Source organism: Simochromis diagramma, unplaced genomic scaffold (genome assembly GCF_900408965.1).
Source record: "Simochromis diagramma unplaced genomic scaffold, fSimDia1.1 OVJJ01000483.1, whole genome shotgun sequence".
In the NCBI taxonomy this organism is placed as follows: Eukaryota; Metazoa; Chordata; class Actinopteri; order Cichliformes; family Cichlidae; genus Simochromis; species Simochromis diagramma.
In genome coordinates this window covers 3,671,421-3,688,749 of record NW_024386835.1, presented here as the reverse complement: position 1 = coordinate 3,688,749, position 17,329 = coordinate 3,671,421, and the positions used below count along the sequence as shown (strand labels likewise).

At 42.2% G+C, this 17,329-nt stretch overlaps 2 protein-coding genes and 1 non-coding gene across 5 annotated transcripts; 2 read left to right on the top strand and 1 right to left on the bottom strand.

Moving 5' to 3' along the window:
- Nucleotides 1–726: 726 nt before the first annotated feature.
- LOC120731939 (EEF1A lysine methyltransferase 3-like) lies at nt 727–3,182 on the top strand. Of its 2 annotated transcripts, none has more exons than XM_040029356.1 (3): nt 727–1,042; nt 1,142–1,253; nt 2,552–3,182. In XM_040029356.1, the coding sequence occupies exons 1-3, from the start codon at nt 881–883 to the stop codon at nt 2,947–2,949; spliced, it is 672 nt and encodes a 223-aa protein (XP_039885290.1). In that variant the 5' UTR covers nt 727–880; the 3' UTR covers nt 2,950–3,182. The 2 variants fall into 2 exon arrangements, with proteins under 2 accessions (XP_039885290.1, XP_039885291.1); XM_040029357.1 differs by having other exon boundaries at nt 2,596–2,707.
- Nucleotides 1,522–1,594, top strand: trnaf-gaa. Its single transcript has one exon. It is a non-coding gene; the product is annotated as a tRNA-Phe (tRNA).
- Nucleotides 3,183–12,872: 9,690 nt separating the features above from the next.
- cnpy2 (canopy FGF signaling regulator 2) lies at nt 12,873–15,582 on the bottom strand. 2 transcript variants are annotated; one of them, XM_040029363.1, is made up of 6 exons: nt 15,436–15,582; nt 15,156–15,262; nt 14,952–15,067; nt 14,545–14,742; nt 14,349–14,445; nt 12,873–14,238 (listed from the first exon to the last, which is right to left on the bottom strand). In XM_040029363.1, exons 2-6 carry the CDS (start codon nt 15,253–15,255, stop codon nt 14,195–14,197), a joined length of 555 nt encoding a protein of 184 aa, XP_039885297.1. In that variant the 5' UTR covers nt 15,256–15,262; nt 15,436–15,582; the 3' UTR covers nt 12,873–14,194. The 2 variants fall into 2 exon arrangements, with proteins under 2 accessions (XP_039885297.1, XP_039885296.1); XM_040029362.1 differs by lacking the exon at nt 15,436–15,582 and having other exon boundaries at nt 15,156–15,414.
- Nucleotides 15,583–17,329: the final 1,747 nt, after the last annotated feature.

Below are 17,329 nucleotides of genomic sequence, written 5' to 3'. Positions count from 1 at the left end.
ACAGTGGATATGTTTGACAGTCCACAGAGAATATTCACTATTTGTGGATGTGGCAAAGAAGGATATGCAGAGGGTTGGTGTGACAGAGAAGGATGGCAGGAATAGGGTCAGATCGAGGCAGATGATCTGCTGTGCTGAGCCTTAAAAAGAGAAAAAAAAGAAAGAAGAAGAATTAATTGATGATATAAATAACTGTTGGATGCAGCCATAGCTTTACTAGAGACCAGTGACCAAAGGATTTTTCGTGATGAGAAGGAAACAAACTAACAAACAAAGAAACAATCCTGTAGTGTATTATCCAGTCATGATACTGTCAACAACATTTATTTTCCTTTAACAATATCAACAAGCTGACATGTAGAAGTATAAAAATGAAAATAATGAAATATCTGATAAAATAATAAGTATTAATTCACTATTTAAAAGCAAAAATAATGTATAATTTGAATATATTTAAGATTGTTTTATACCCGCTGCATTTCAGACCGCAATCTCTGATGTGCACCGCTTTTGGCATATGCGTGTTACATTTCAAAGTAAAAGCCTCTCGTAGTCTTACATCTATAGTACTACTAGCTTGATACAACATGAAAAAAACACTTTAGTTTGTGTTTTTTTTGTGAAGTTACGGATTTTATGTTTTTTATTTTTCTGTTGCGATAAATAAAAAATGAGAAGAAGTAAATAAAATAAATATTTTATTTTAAAATATTTAACATTAATACTAAAACATTTTAACAACATTTTTATGGTGTCTATGACAAAAACAAAACATTCGCTATAACGTTATTACTTGACCGGAAGTTAAAAGCAGCTGCCCTCCCGCATCGAGAACATCCGGTTTTCTTACCAACAATAATAGACTTTAGTGCCAATAAACATGTCTCACACCGAGGACGAAGACGACCCGTTTCCTGTAGATGACTGTCTGTTCACGGAAACGTTTTCTCTGGAGTCCGTGTACACGCTGATGGGAGAGGAGGTGAAGATCAGACAGCTGTTCGGTGCGGACCTCGGCGTGGCTGCACCGGTCTGGGAGGCTGTAAGGAGCAGACAGGCATTCACTTTATTTAGATGATCTTCGTAAACCTGGGCTTTGTGCAGTGATGAAATCTATGTGTGTGTCTGTGTACACACGCAGGCGTTACACCTGTGCCGTTACTTGGAGGATCAGTCTGTGGAGCTGAGGGGAAAGCGGCTCATAGAGCTCGGAGCAGGCACCGGTGTGGTCGGTATTGTGGCAGCTCGCTTGGGTAAATTTGGAGTTTGTAAAATAACTCGTGTAACTAATGTTAAATACAAACTAACTACTAACTAATGTGTCTCGGAGTGGGATTCTCCTGTGGCTCAGTGTCACATTATACCCCCACACATGTGCAGCTGCTTCTGAACCACATGGTGTTCACTATCAAGTTCACTTACTCATGTGTTTATTTTTTGTGTATATAAATAGATATAGCGTTTTCTGCTGTGTAAAACATGATTGAATCCATAACAACTCCTGCCTGCAGCGATGTTGTCGCCGAAATAGCTCAGTTGGGAGAGCGTTAGACTGAAGATCTAAAGGTCCCTGGTTCGATCCCGGGTTTCGGCAGTGTGAAAGGTTGTTTTCCCTCAGTTTCGTTCTATACCGACAATAAGAGGCAATTCTAATAAATATTTTTTAAAGCATTGTTTGGTGGGAAATTAAAACAAAACAAATAAAATAAACTCCTAGCCCAATAAATAAAAAGTCACAAACAGTACTTCTTTGGGTCACCTCTAACTTTAATGGCCACATTGATAATATTCAAAGCATTCTGAAAGGGGTAAATGAATCTGTGAAAACATCTTTCCTGCTTCCTGCACCACTCTTCCACAGTCTGAGCCCATACTGTCTTCTTGGAATATGCCCTTGCCCTTGAAGAAAAAAACCTGGTCATTAAGTATATTTAGCTGGTCAACTCATCTAATTTTTCATTCAATATAATCCTGATCAAGTGAAGCAAACACCTGATCATAACACTGTCAAAACTGGCTGGTACAGTAGACACTAGGCCTGTTGATGCACCACCTTATCCACCTGTCTTCTTATTATGTTGCAGCCATCAAATCTGGACTCATCAGACCACATGACCCTTTTCAGTTGCTCCATTGTGCGGATAGAAATGCTTTTACTTTAACTATTAAACATAGTTATGAAATTTCACCAAATGTGTAAGTGATCTCTATTTAAACTCAGAACCCACTTATCAGTTAAGGTTAAATACCCTCTTGCAAGCCCATATTAATCACAGAAATAATGCTCCAAAGGAAGGCTCCTTATCTATCTCTTAGCTTAGTTAAATCCAAGTCATTACTCTTTTGGGGGGCAGGCAGTGTTTTGATTACAGCTACACATTAGTAGCTTTTAATTTGTAGTCAGAAAACTGACTACAGAAAACAAACAATTAGTTTGTTGTTTGTTCCATGTCTGTTATTTCACATGCTCATGTCTTTAATTTCTTCTGATCTTAATTTAAGACTTTGATCAGCAGCATGTGGGATCAGGCTTTCATCCCTCTTCTTTCAGGAGCAGAGGTGACTCTCACAGACCTTCCTTTGGCTCTTCCACAGCTTGATGCTAATGTCTCTGCTAACAAGCCTTCCAGCGGGTGGCCTTCTCTCCCTCCCACTGTCCTCCCTCTGTCCTGGGGTGAGGATCACATGAACTTCTCCTCTGACTGGGACTTGGTGCTCTGTGCTGATATCATTTACCTGCCAGAGACATACCTCCCGCTAGTGGAGACACTAGCTCACCTGTGTGGTAAAGGAGCCGCAGCGTATCTCTCATCCAAAATGCGAGATGAGCACGAAACAGCAGCTTTCTATGAGAAGCATCTACCGAGCAGATTCAATGTGGAGCTTGTGCACCGAGACGACAAACAAAACAATAATATCTACAGGGCGTCTTTAAGAACAGGCCAGTGACGACAGGAGGGACGGCCTACTGCTTTTTATAAATAAATAAAATTATGAGTTTATGTCTGTTATTTAAATTATTTTGAGTTTCACATCCCACTAACTGTAGAACCTATAAAAGCTAAAGCTATTTTAAATGAATTTAAATGTAATCATTTTTTTTTTTTTATCTCTAAACAGTTACGCATGTCATTTGTCTTTAATTAAAAGCGAATGTATTCAGAATGTGTCCTGTGATTTTTGAGATTTGGGAAGAAAATGAACTTCAGAACTTTAATGACATACAAGCACAAACATACAGTGGGGCAAAAAAGTATTTAGTCAGCCACCGATTGTGCAAGTTCCCCCACTTAAAATGATGACAGAGGTCAGTAATTTGCACCAGAGGTACACTTCAACTGTGAGAGACAGAATGTGAAAAAAAAATCCATGAATCCACATGGTAGGATTTGTAAAGAATTTATTCGTAAATCAGGGTGGAAAATAAGTATTTGGTCAATAACAAAAATACAACTCAATACTTTGTAACATAACCTTTGTTGGCAATAACAGAGGTCAAACGTTTACTATAGGTCTTTACCAGGTTTGCACACACAGTAGCTGGTATTTTGGCCCATTCCTCCATGCAGATCTTCTCGAGAGCAGTGATGTTTTGGGGCTGTCGCCGAGCAACACGGACTTTCAACTCCCGCCACAGATTTTCTATGGGGTTGAGGTCTGGAGACTGGCTAGGCCACTCCAGGACTTTCAAATGCTTCTTACGGAGCCACTCCTTTGTTGCCCGGGCGGTGTGTTTTGGATCATTGTCATGTTGGAAGACCCAGCCTCGTTTCATCTTCAAAGTTCTCACTGATGGAAGGAGGTTTTGGCTCAAAATCTCACGATACATGGCCCCATTCATTCTGTCCTTAACACGGATCAGTCGTCCTGTCCCCTTGGCAGAAAAACAGCCCCATAGCATGATGTTTCCACCCCCATGCTTCACAGTAGGTATGGTGTTCTTGGGATGCAACTCAGTATTCTTCTTCCTCCAAACACGACGAGTTGAGTTTATACCAAAAAGTTCTACTTTGGTTTCATCTGACCACATGACATTCTCCCAATCCTCTGCTGTATCATCCATGTGCTCTCTGGCAAACTTCAGACGGGCCTGGACATGCACTGGCTTCAGCAGCGGAACACGTCTGGCACTGCGGGATTTGATTCCCTGCCGTTGTAGTGTGTTACTGATGGTGACCTTTGTTACTTTGGTCCCAGCTCTCTGCAGGTCATTCACCAGGTCCCCCCGTGTGGTTCTGGGATCTTTGCTCACCGTTCTCATGATCATTTTGACCCCACGGGATGAGATCTTGCGTGGAGCCCCAGATCGAGGGAGATTATCAGTGGTCTTGTATGTCTTCCATTTTCTGATGATTGCTCCCACAGTTGATTTTTTCACACCAAGCTGCTTGCCTATTGTAGATTCACTCTTCCCAGTCTGGTGCAGGTCTACAATACTTTTCCTGGTGTCCTTCGAAAGCTCTTTGGTCTTGGCCATGGCGGAGTTTGGAGTCTGACTGTTTGAGGCTGTGGACAGGTGTCTTTTATACAGATGATGAGTTCAAACAGGTGCCATTCATACAGGTAACGAGTGGGGGACAGAAAAGCTTCTTACAGAAGACGTTACAGGTCTGTGAGAGCCAGAGATTTTCCTTGTTTGAGGTGACCAAATACTTATTTTCCACCCTAATTTACGAATAAATTCTTTACAAATCCTACCATGTGAATTCATGGATTTTTTTTTTCACATTCTGTCTCTCACAGTTGAAGTGTACCTCTGGTGCAAATTACTGACCTCTGTCATCATTTTAAGTGGGGGAACTTGTACAATCGGTGGCTGACTAAATACTTTTTTGCCCCACTGTACACACACTATGAATGCATTTTATAAGACAAAACAGCATGATTTTATATAAATCAGCCTTGAGTTTTGTCTGATTGGAAATTCAGTCATTGGACTAAAGCGTTTTCACCATGTTTTCCGTGAGATGAAGATCAGGTCTGAAGTTACAGTTCTTCTTTTTAACCTTTACCCACTGCAGGCGTCACGCCTCACCAAGATGAGCTTGAAGGTGCGTTTCCAGAACTGTTATTTCAAAAATTCGTATTTGTTTTCAATATTTCTGATTATCCTCTGGTTGGAAAACACTTTGATCTCTCATGTTGTCAGTACAGGGTGCACAGCAGCATCTTCACCTTGAAAACAGTCACAGATTTAAAAGCCCTGAAAACCATGTTTGTTTATAGAGTGCTTACTATTATTGATTTTGACATGAATTAATATCTTCTGCCAGAGTAATTCTTTCCTTGAGACATTTTGGTAATTAAAAGTTTGAATGTATGTATTAAATGGTTAAATTGTCGTTAAGTTTAGATTTTTATCACACCTTTAATTTTAATAGTTGCTGATTTAGTCATGAATATTCTGTATGGTTATAACAGAAAAGTCAAAAAAGCTTTAAACCAGCTATCACATCCCTCTCTCCCAGTGCAGTGGATAAAAAAATCTTTCTTATACCATAAAATCTCCAAAAGCAACATCTCTTCATGAAAACCTACTTTCACTCCCCCTTCATTAGGTATATCTTACTAGTACTGACTTGGACCCCCTTTTGTTTTACGAACAGGGTGCTGGAAACAGTCCTCAGAGATTTGGGTCCACATTAACATGATAGCATCACACAGTGGCTGCAGATTTGTTGGCCTCCATGATGTGAATTTCCCATTCCACCACATCCGAAAGCCTCTCTATTGGATTGAGGTCTGGAGACCTTGGCAGTTATTTGAATACATTGAATTGTTTATCATGTTAAGGAAACCAGTTTGAGATTATTTGAGTTTTGTGACATAACGCATGATGGGTACACTGTCATGAAGGGATGGACAGGATGTTGTTGGTATCTTACTGTCATTTTAATTACTATTAACATGTTTTCTGTATAATTTTGTTGCAATAAAGAAGGTCTTAACTGGGCATGGAAACATTCACCATGTGACATATGATTGTTGACAATAAATAGAACATTGGTTTTATTGAATCCAAAATCCAAAATAAATCTCACTCCAAGCTATTCTGTCAACACCAAAAGCCCGCCCTTCCCGTAGCCTGCTGTCTGCCCGTCTTTCATCCCCTCTCTGCTGCACTCTGCTGATGTACAGATTTTCTGTTCAGGAAAGGAAAGCCTGTTTGTTACGCTGGAGAGTTTCAATAAAAGGGAGACGGCTGCCCGTCCCTCTCTGTGCCACAATTCAGCTGACAAAACAACAGATCCCTATCTCCATGCAGAGTCTGCTCGCCCTCACGCCCCAGCACCTCCCACGCGACTGTGCACATAGCTGGGTTTGGTTGATATTGACTGTTGCAAGAAACCTGCATGCTGCAAGGAAATGATGATGTAGAGACAGATAAGAAAATGTGCAATCTGCATAAGATCTGAATTAGTCCATGAGAACTTTATTGTCCACCTCATTTTTCATTAAAAGTAGATGAAGCCACTATATGTCAGCACTGGCTGTTGTCAGTCAGTCACTGTTAATAAGGTAAAGTAATATTAAAAGTATTTTAACCTGATGCTTGTATTCAATTTGAGAAGCAATAGCATTAAATTTTACAAGCTTTACACCCAAATACATGTTAATTAAAGACACTTTTGAAAATTGTGACGCACACTTTGCTTTCCCTTTAAATTTGAGTGAGTTTAGAGAGAAAATGATTGAGCCAGAGATTCTAGTTCTTCTAAAGCAGCTGATTAAAAACTTCCTCAGTGGTATTTAAACTGTGTGTTGGCTGGATGAAAAGAGGACGGGCTTTCAGTGGCAATGGTGTGTGTGTGTGTGTGTGGGGGGGGTAGAAGAGTGGGAGGGGGTGCTGGAAACCACTGTCCTCTTAAAACAAGTTGTCCTGTTTGGACTTCATTAGACCTTGTGTCACTTCATGAGCAGCCAGGACAAGAATTTCAAAACAGTAGCTGGAGGTACGTGTTTACATGCTTTAAATCCTTTCATTTAAGGCGATCTAAGTAAATGCATTTTTAAGTTGTTTTTTGTTTTTGTTTTTTAAGTTTCATGCTTCAGATCTGTGGATGAGACCAAATGATGGAGTTCTGGCCTGAGAATCAGGGGCAGTCCAATCTGTACTCCAAATATGGTACCATTCCTGGGAAAAACTACACACAGAAGTGAGTTGGATGCTGTGAAAATTGCTTGGGCCAGTATAATCTTTGCATTTATCACTGCTTGTTTGGCAAATTTACATTTGAGGTGCACAAAAATGATAGTTAACTTCTGGCTGACACAAAGTATTTGCTTTGCCTGCTCTCTGCAAGATTCTCCAGCTCTCCACTACCTCTGACGCTCTGCAAAAAGCTCTGAAAAGATGGGAATATTGTTCCACATAATCCTGCAGAACGTTTTGTGTTATCTATTAAATGTAACCATATAGACTAATTTAAAATGCTCTGTGAAATTATGTAATCTTGCTAAATTTTGCTATCATTTCTCTACTATTCTACTCCCAGCTATCACGACAGACATCAGCCAGCCCATTATCCACTGTACTATGGTGAGCAGCAGGATCAAAGCAGGGAGTCCACATACTGGACTGTACCAGGATCAAGATCAGCAGGAGCTCTACAAGAGTACACCAACTGGACAGACCCAGAGCTCAGTGCCCCTCCTCCTTCTTCCCATTTCCCTTTCATTCTGCGACGCCACACTCAGCACCACCAAGATCTGGGAGAGTACCAGCTCCAAGAAGCCAGAGACAGAGAGTGGAAAGCAACCCATCGACCCATGAGGGATCATGAGAGAGGATTTCTAAGGGAGGGGTGGCAGAGGAGGTGGGACACCTGTAGCCCTGTCCGCTACAACAGAGAAGTTTCTACCAAGAGGAGCGACAGCAGCTATCGAGAGCTGGAGGCCTGGGCGGCTCGCTACAGTCACTCCCTGCCAAGAAGAAGGCGTATAGAAGCAGAATTAAGGGGAGCCTCTCAGGGGCTGGTGGAGAGCACCAGGATAGGTTCGGATCCCCAACATGTCAAACAACCTGGACTGTGGGACAGAGGAGGCAGACAGCAAACTCCCACCTACTATCCATCACAAGCTCCTGCTCCTGACGCAAGCAACGTGCTGGACATGAAGGAAAATGCAAGCTACCAAAGGAAGATATATAACCAACCTCCTGGCTATATTGCTCCTCCTCCCTACAACAGCCCACATAAACCTTCACCTGTGACACACAGCAGTGACACGGTCTGGGAGCAGGACACCAAGAAGCAACACTGCTACTCGCAGCCCACACGCAGAAAGCAGCATGTGTCTGCAGAGCTGCAAGATAAGAGCAAGGGAGAAAAAGAAGAACTGACAAATTTGTGTGAAAGTAAAACCTGCCCAAAGTTTGAAGGATTGAAACGCCAAAGATTTGAAGCAGATGCTTTACAGGCGGTTTGCCCCATCAGTGTCCAGCAGACACTCATACAGGATGATGGCACACTGCATCTGCAACATCCACAAGTGTTTCAGAATTCAGAAATAAACAGGGAAACCTCCTCAAAGGTCATAGAAGGAAGGAAATTCAGGCTAAGCAAAAAGACAGGAGGGATGACAATATTCTGTTTGGTTTCTCGAATAGCCGGCCCCACCGAGACCCCATCTCTGCCCGTTTGCACCTCCAAAATGAACATTGAACACACAGACGTAAGAGAGGCTTCCAAACTTCTGGGAGCCACGACTGAGGCTACTCAAAAACTTCCAGACGAAGTGGACTTCAAATCGCCAACTCTCACAGAGCAGTCAGACGACGGTGCTGGAAGAAAACAGAGGGAGACGCCACCCTGCACAGAGAAGGACATGGTTGAAAATAATCAAGCAAAGAAAGCACAGGCCGATGTTGTTCCCCCCCAAAAAGAAAATGCAAATGATGTCTGCAGACAGGGAGGTCAGTCAGTGCAGCCGGTGTCAGTAAAATATCCTTCATGGAGGGAGCCTAGTTTCACAAGCAAAGCTGAAACTGAGAGTCCCCCCACATGCTGTTTGAAAGGAAACCGTGAGGATAAACTGTCAGACGATTGTGTTAATGTAAGCAGTCCTCCAGTAGATACTGAAGTAATGCAGCTGGACAACCAGGAGAATGCTGAGGACATTAAAAGCATGCTGGTTGTCGACACAACCTGCGTTGTTGTGAAAATGGAACAGATTCCTTCGCCTACAAAAGAGCGGGTTCACTTTTTAAGCACTGCAGCACTCGCTGAAGAGAGTCAGCTCGATGCTCAAGTGAATATTTCTCCTGAACTAAACTTTCAGCTAAATCAAGATGTCACAACTGATGAAAGCACAGAAGAAGCCTCCTCCTGCAAGATTGAAAAACCCGAGACCGATGTGGACTCAACACTTTTGGAGGAAGAGGAAGGCAAACAAGAAAGTTTAATCTCTTTGCCTTGCTTACTGTCATCTCATGTTTCTGAAAGAGAAACCTTAGAGGTGCGTGCAGAACGTATACTAGGGATCCCTCTACATGACTGCATCACTGAACCTGAAGCTGGCATGCCATTGGTCAAGTCGTCTGCAGAGGACCAGGATGAGGGGGGTGAGCCTTCTCCACTTAAAACAGATACTGAAGACGCTTTTAAACAAACTCCAGAGGACGCAGCAGAGGACGAACCGTACCAGAATCCCTTGGAGGATCACCAAACCAATGACAGCGTAACTTTAAACGACCACAGTGACTCCAGAGATCAGGTAGCAAGTGAAGATGGTGGTGACTTTATGGGATCTCAGGACCAAGCATCAGACAGGCATGAAAGGAGTGACACAGATGTCCCGCTCGAAACAGGCAACAAAACTTTAAGTGAAACTGAAAAGACTGAGGATGCTCTGCTTGAATCCACTGATGAAAAGGGTACAAGTGAACATGGTCGGGAAGACGATCGTGAGACTCAGCCTCCTAAACCCTCTGACCTTCTTTCACTAATACCTTCTGATCATCATTCTCCCTCAAATATCTCAGAGTCAAACACAGAGGCAGAGCCTGATCCTGAGTCGGCTGCTCTTAATACTGCAGATATTGCACTTCCTCCTGCAACTTCATCCCCTTCTCCTTTGCAACAGCTGCCATCTTTTTCACTGGATGGTGAGTCTTCCTCACTATCCAGTCCCCACGCAGATTCCCAGTGTCTTCTTCCTCCTCTTGTTTTAACTGATCAACCAGCTGTAGAAACATCTCGCCCAGAGGAGGAAGAGGCACAAACATTACATGTAACTCAAAGTGACCTCATTAATGAGCCGGAGGTGCTGATGTCACAGGAACAGCATGAATGTGGTCAACTGGATGATGATGCCTGCGTCAATGATGAGCAACAAAATAATAGAGCTGACGAGGAGTCGATCAAGCCTTTGGAAGAAAATGACATCAACAGTTTGCAGCAAAATCTTGAAAGTGTCCAAACGGAGGGTGTTTTGTGCTTAAAGGAGAGTCATGTGAGTGAAGAACAACCTGAAGAAGGCCTTCCAGCAGAGTCGTCTGAAGTAGATGAAGAATGTGAGGAAAATGCAGGTCAAACAGAGGCCGAAGTCCTTCAACAACTTGATTGTGGCCAAGATGAGGATGTTTTTTGTATAAAAGAGAGTCACATGACTGAAAATGAGTTACAGACAAACTCAGATGAACTTACTGTAGAGATTAGGGAACAGATATTGTGCAAAAACAACTCTTCAGACTCTCAAAGTGAAACACAGATTGAAATTTTGCAGGATGTTGACCCACAGGCTGATCTGTCTAATTCTTCTCCTCCCTTGGCTGCAGACTGTGAGGTGTCTCTGTTACCTTTAGATGAGCTCTTCCTCCCTCAGCTTCCCTCTCCTCATCAGCCAACGTTTGAGTGCGAGTGTGTTTGTCTTCTGGATACTTCACCCTTACATCCTGACACTGCTGCTACTGGTGCCATCCCCGAAACTCTCCCTCCTCCAGTTTCCCCAGAGGCTTCACCCTCCTCTTTCTCTGAATCACCCCCTGTACTGCCTCCCAGCTCTACTCCTCCTTACGAAGAGGAAAGTTTTACTCTATCCCCTGACTTTCTCCAATCTGAGGCACACAAACAAGCGTTACAGTATCCAAAATCGCTGTGGGATGTGGTAAATCGCATTAGAAAGCACACAGCACCTGACTCCGAGAATGAAGAGGAAGAGGTGACCGAGTTGTGGGATCCAGAGAACTTAGGATCCCACAATGTGGCAGCAGACACGACCTCTGAAAAGACTGCTTTTGATGAAGTCGAGCAACAGGTTTCAGAGGAGTGTGCAGAGGTGGGAGACATCCAGCATGATCACAAAGAGGTACGAGGAGACACAGAGGAAGACACACTGTCCTGCAGCAGCACCAGCAGCCACGGCTCTGGAGACACTGTTATTGGAGCAGATGAGAACGAGGCGGAGGAAGCAGCACGTGACGCAGAGATGGAGCAAAGAACCGAGAAGGAGAGCGAGGTGTTTAAGACAGCTGAAGCAGAGCTGCATTACTCTAGTGAAGTAAACGTCGAGGCTGAGGGAGGAGAAGAGGAGGAGGAAGATGAGGCAGAGATAAATGAGCCTTTTTTGAGTTCGGAGTGTGCACCAGAGATCATGGAAAAGGAGGTCGAGTGTGAGGTTATAGAGCTCTGACATGACAGTACGGTAATCAAAGAGCTGGTCCAGTGCGTTAAACACTCAAACATGAATCCGTATTTCCATGGCACTTCACAGCACATATTTTCAGAAACAGATGGGTTTTTTTCTTTATTTCGGCATCAGCTTAGAGATTTTAGCTTGGATGTCTGAGGAGCAAAAAGGACCACTGTTACAGAGACCTCTCTATTTGACAATAATATTTAAAAGCTCTTTATTTAGGCTATTTTACTACAGTTTACCTTTAAACGATTAGTACATTTTATTGTACTTTTCCTTGTCTGTTTCTATTTCCATGGCTTTGTGCAGTTGTGAGATAATGAAAATAGTCATAAGCAAAGACGGTAATATTTGGTGATTTAAAAGGAGTGGTTTTATGGTAATAATAGAGTCATAACAGAGGTGTGTATTGAATGTAAATAGACACTGGAGTGCATAAAAAACTAACATGTTCAGATTGTTTCCTTTAAAGATTTCGCAGGTCTTTAATGGAAGACAGCGAAGAGGAGAAGAACTTTTCCTTCCTGAAATGGGATGAAAAAAAATACTTTTCTAGAGTTACAAAAACATAAATAAATTCAAACCTTTGCATGTTTACTGCAACTAGACAAACTTGTGAAGTATGATTGTGTGATATGAATAAAATTTCTGAAACAGCTGCTAAATGGATGGACTGATTACTTTTTTCCCCAGGTCAAAAAATCTTTCATGATCTTTATTCAGGTTTATATTCCAGGGATATTTACCGGAGCCATTTTTAACCACTAATTGTTAAATATTCGTTTTACATTTTGTGTAATAGTTAACATACATGTTAGCAAGTGCTGATCCCGGGAGGAGACACAAATCTCTGATGTAGTTAGAACCTGATAAAGACAAACAGGTTTTAGATTGGCAGTCACTGAAACTACATTCAAAAGTGTGTCTGTGTGGGTTTTTTAAATTATAGGCATTAAAACTTTAAATAATAATAGCTGCTTTTAAAACAAAAACAAAAAAGACAAATAGTTCCGGAACTGCTTTTATGGTTAATTGTGTGTTCCCAAATTTCAACACTATTTAAGCTCAAACTGTATGTGGGTTATATGGAGTCAAACAGATGATTATCATCAAAATTCAAGAGAAAATTAAGGATAAGATCATCCTTGAAACAAAGTAGATGTTGGAAGGATCGAGTAGTGCTGATGTTATTAAGAAAAACAAACAAAACCAAACATTTCCATTGACTGAAGACAAAGCAGAGTCAGAAAATGTACAAATTTTATATTAAAAAGACATCTCAGGAGAATGATCACAAAACGGAAAATTCATTTTCACACAATTACACCAAAAATACTTCCTGATCTTTCTACTGTGGCTGTACTGGTGTGCTCGCACTGCTGCCTACAGCACACTCTGGTGGGGTTACGCAGGAGGTCAGTTTTATTACAAAGCCAGGAAATCTAAACTTTGCTACAATCTCGATTCTCGAGCTCAAGTAAATCGCAGCTGGTTTCGGTAGTGTTTAACTCTGAGGTAATGTGAAATAATGAGCAAAGAAGTTGTGTGCACGAGTTTAGGCTCCAACATGTGAGGATAATTGTTGTGCTCTGTCAGCAGCATGTGAGAGGTTTAACTTGAGAAGATGCAGGCAGTTTATTTAGCAGTAGGAGTGTTTTAAAGTCACTGGAGGTTAAACAGTAAATTAATGCACAGGAATGTGGATACTAATTGTGCAAATGTTGTGTACTAAGCACTTTAACACCTGAAGACATTTCTGGTTATAATCCAACAGTTTAGGAACATGAGTCTTTTAGCCAAATTTATTTAGGATAAATAAAACATACTGCTGAGAGCACGTCGCTGCTGTTGGAGGGGGTAAACTACCTGGGAAATTTTGTTTGGTGATGAAGGCACGTTATCGTTCGAACTACACTGAAACCCTATCTGAAGTTATTTTTACACGATGTACTTTTAAAACAGAGGCCCTCAACTTTTCATTTTACCTGAACGAGTATCTCATGGGGGAATATAAGAAGGAGAATCAAGCTGGTATCAGTTAATCCTGTGATCATGGGCAGTTAAATAAATACTGACGAGCATGAAAAAACTCTTCTAAAGCTTGAACTTGAAAGTCACACTTATCATTATATAGCGGTGTAATTCAAGAGCAGGCCAACTTCTTTCAGCATCACTTTGATTCGACCTCAGGAGTTTTTCCATCATGCGTGAATGAGGGCTCGAAGGACCACCCAACCAAATTTAGCCATATCTCCGCATAAAGTCCAAATTCATTTTTACAGTTTCACCAATAAGACCAATAAGACCAATAAGAGCCTTTTTAATAACTTACAGTGTCACATAAAATGAGATGACTCCCCAAAGAGTAGCAGAGTGGTCCTCAAAGTGTCCATGATCACAGGAGTAATGCTTTTTGTTTTTATTTCTTATCATAAGGATTTTTAGACAGATTGTCCCACTGCCCTGACACAAACAGGTGATAAGTGGCAATAGAAAACACTACAGCACCCAGAAGTCTCCATTTGAGCTGAGGAGAGACAGTCGCTATGGTGAGAGGATATCAAAGCTCATCATGGGTCATTTTTAAAGCGTGGTCACAGAGGTCTGCGGGACACACAGCACAGAAACAACACAGTGAATTAACAGCTGAACGCATGGGGAACATCAGAACAGAAAGAAATGTTTGCATTTTGATGCATTTGGCCTCAACCTACCTGTCCTTTTGCTGCACAGTTTGTCTTTAACGTTGTCCGTTTCGTGAGCGAAGAATTCGATGATTTCATCCTCGTGCTGTTCCACTATTGTTTCACACTGAACAAAAAAGGAAAAATACACACTTAAACCACATCCTTTTTTCTGTGCTCCTCCTTGGGGTGTGCTGGAGGTCTAAGCGGGAAAAACTATACTCACCGCAAACTTCATGCTGGCTGTAACCCTTGAATCCAGCGAGGCCTCCGACAGGTCCATGGCCTCGCCGCTCCGAGACTTGATCCTGACGTACGATTTCCTGTTTGTGGAGGGATCCGTGCGCTCGCCGTAGTCCCCCATCCTCTCGCATATGCTCTCCATGAGCTCCAGGAGGTTTCCTTCTGAGCGTGCCAGAGGAACCTGGTGGTGTCAGAGTTCAGAAGTTCTTTTTATTGCCAACCCACTGAAACTAACTGATATCTTTAAAATGAGATAATGACCTTCAGAGGCAGGCAATGCTTTCTATAAAAGTGTGGCCCTGTTTTGTGGTCAACACTGTGTACTTATGATGCAGTCTACAGTGGGGGCTGAACCCAGACTACAACGTGGCTCTGCTACTGCAGCCTCACCTCTCTGATGGACTGACTCCCATCTGGATTGATCCTGAAAGATCCCGTCTGGATCATTTTCTTCGGGTCTATCTGGGAGATGGCCCACTCCATCTCGTCTACCAGAGCCCTGCAGGCTGAGGAGGGGAGGGGAGGTGCAGGAGATTACATTAGGGCTTTTCTTTGTGCGTGCGGCCGAGGCTGCGCGTCAAATCGGTTACTAACCTCCACATCTGAGGTCCTGTCCTTGTCTGGCCGCCTGGCTGGAGCTCAGGAGGAGACACACAAGCAGGCAGTGTGTGAGCAGGAGAGCAGCTTCCCTCATTTTGCCTCTAAACGCGCACATTTTAGCATCACACAGGAAAACAAACAAAAAAAAAACATTCAAGTAAGTCGGCCGGAAGGCTCTCAGCTACCGTTTGCTATAAAACCCTCTGCAGCTCAGCAGCCGGGTTACTAATGCTGACACAGAGATGCACTTTATTCCACTTTTCATTCAACTTACTGCTTCTGTGGGCCGCCAGGAGAACACCTTTACGCTTTTCCACGCTGTTGCATCGTATTCGGTGAAATGTGGTGACGTAGCAACCGGGTACGTGGAGCGTGAGACAGCTCGTGCAGCGCCCCCACGTGGGCGGGAAGATCCCTGCTGGCTCCCTACTCTGCAGCCAGGGTCATTTGTGTTGGAGCAAGAGTGTCAAACATAAGGCCCGGGGCCCAAAATCGGCCCGGTAGACTCCTATCTGGAGGTTTTTGGAATATATGAAGGAAGTGTTATATTTTTGACATTTAACTATGTTTTCAGAAGTTTTACAGCTTGTCCTGCTGTTTTGACTTCCATCAATGCCATACATACTATGCCAAAGTATTTAATTAATAGATAAACAATAACAATTAAAACCCAATAAAATTCCTATTTTTTTACTGGTTACAATCTGCTTGTTAAGTCTGATGTTACGGGTGACATAGCTGACATTTCCGGGTCCAAATGCTCTTGAATAAACAACGATGGGTTAGGAGTAAGCTAGCTAGCTGATGATTAAACATGATATGTTCTGTACTGGCTGATGCATTTCATAAAACACGCATGCATACAGCACTGCTATAACAGTGAAAGTAAACCAAGATGGAAATCTACAAAACAGGGAGATTTTGGAGAGTTAGTTATGTTAGCCTAGTTGAGATTATCTTCCTGTCCATTGGCTGGCTACAGTGGTATTGGTACACACAGCAGCACTTCTGGTGTTTGTTAGAAGGTTTGGGGTAAGCATTAATTTGCTTTCAATATGGGTGCATGTTGAGGGTCAGTCAGTGAGGTTCAGCTCCCGTGAGTGTCTGATTGGCAAAGATAAGTGCCATTATATCGCAATGTTGATTTAGGTGGAGAAGAATGTGTCTCGCACTGACGTGGAACATGTGTGAAAGCAAAAGAAATTGCTGAGATGACGCCATCAACTACACAAGGTCGGTCATTATTTAAAATTCTCTCTTTGTTGTAATTATTCTCTTAATTTTATGTTAAGCATTGTGTTTTATATTGAGACACACATGTAGTCTTCATCAAAAAATGTCAAACGTGTGCTTTAAGTGAATACTCCTAAATAAGTCCAGAAGGCCATAAGGTAATTTGATATTTACCTTAATACATAGTATAAATTATATGTGTATGTAAACTCTTGTAAACTACAGACATCAGACTGTCTGTCTTCACTATCCCCACTTTAATTTTATATGTTTTTTGTATACTCTACTTTTTCTACTCTGTGGTCAAACATTCTTGGTCCCATTAAAAACTTTTCACATTGTATTTGTTTTTCCTTTTGCTTTAAATCTAGACTTTACCAGCCAAGACATTTGATGGATTGCTGAGGAACCTGAGTTTTGCCAAGCAGAAGACAAGGCTTGCTATGTACTGGCATAACTCACTGTGACTGCGTAAGAGAAGAAACAGGTTGAGGAAGCAACAGTTGGGCAAACAGAGAACTTATTGTGGTTTAAAAAAAAAGGGGGGGGGGGCTTGAAATTAATTCTGTTAGGTGTTAAGCAAGAAATTTGAGTGAACCATCTCTCTTAATTTGTATTTCTTAATAAAAGGGCAGCATATCACAAGAAGAGAATCATGGCCAGCAACTTAGGTTTGGTCCTGGGTGTAGTCCAGCAGAGCTCATACCATTCCTTATTTAAGACTCTGCTTGGCCAGTACAACCTGACAGAAGGATCTAAAGTAAGCTGTCAGTAAAAAGGGGTCTGTGCTTCTAATAATGCATTTATAACTAAGTAATATTCTCATCCCCAAAGGCAGCTGTACACTGACTGTACTGGTGCAGTTGTTGAGAGGGGACTGTTTTTATCCAACAGTGGCCTGCTTGGCAGTTCTCCAGATGGGACAGTCTCTGACG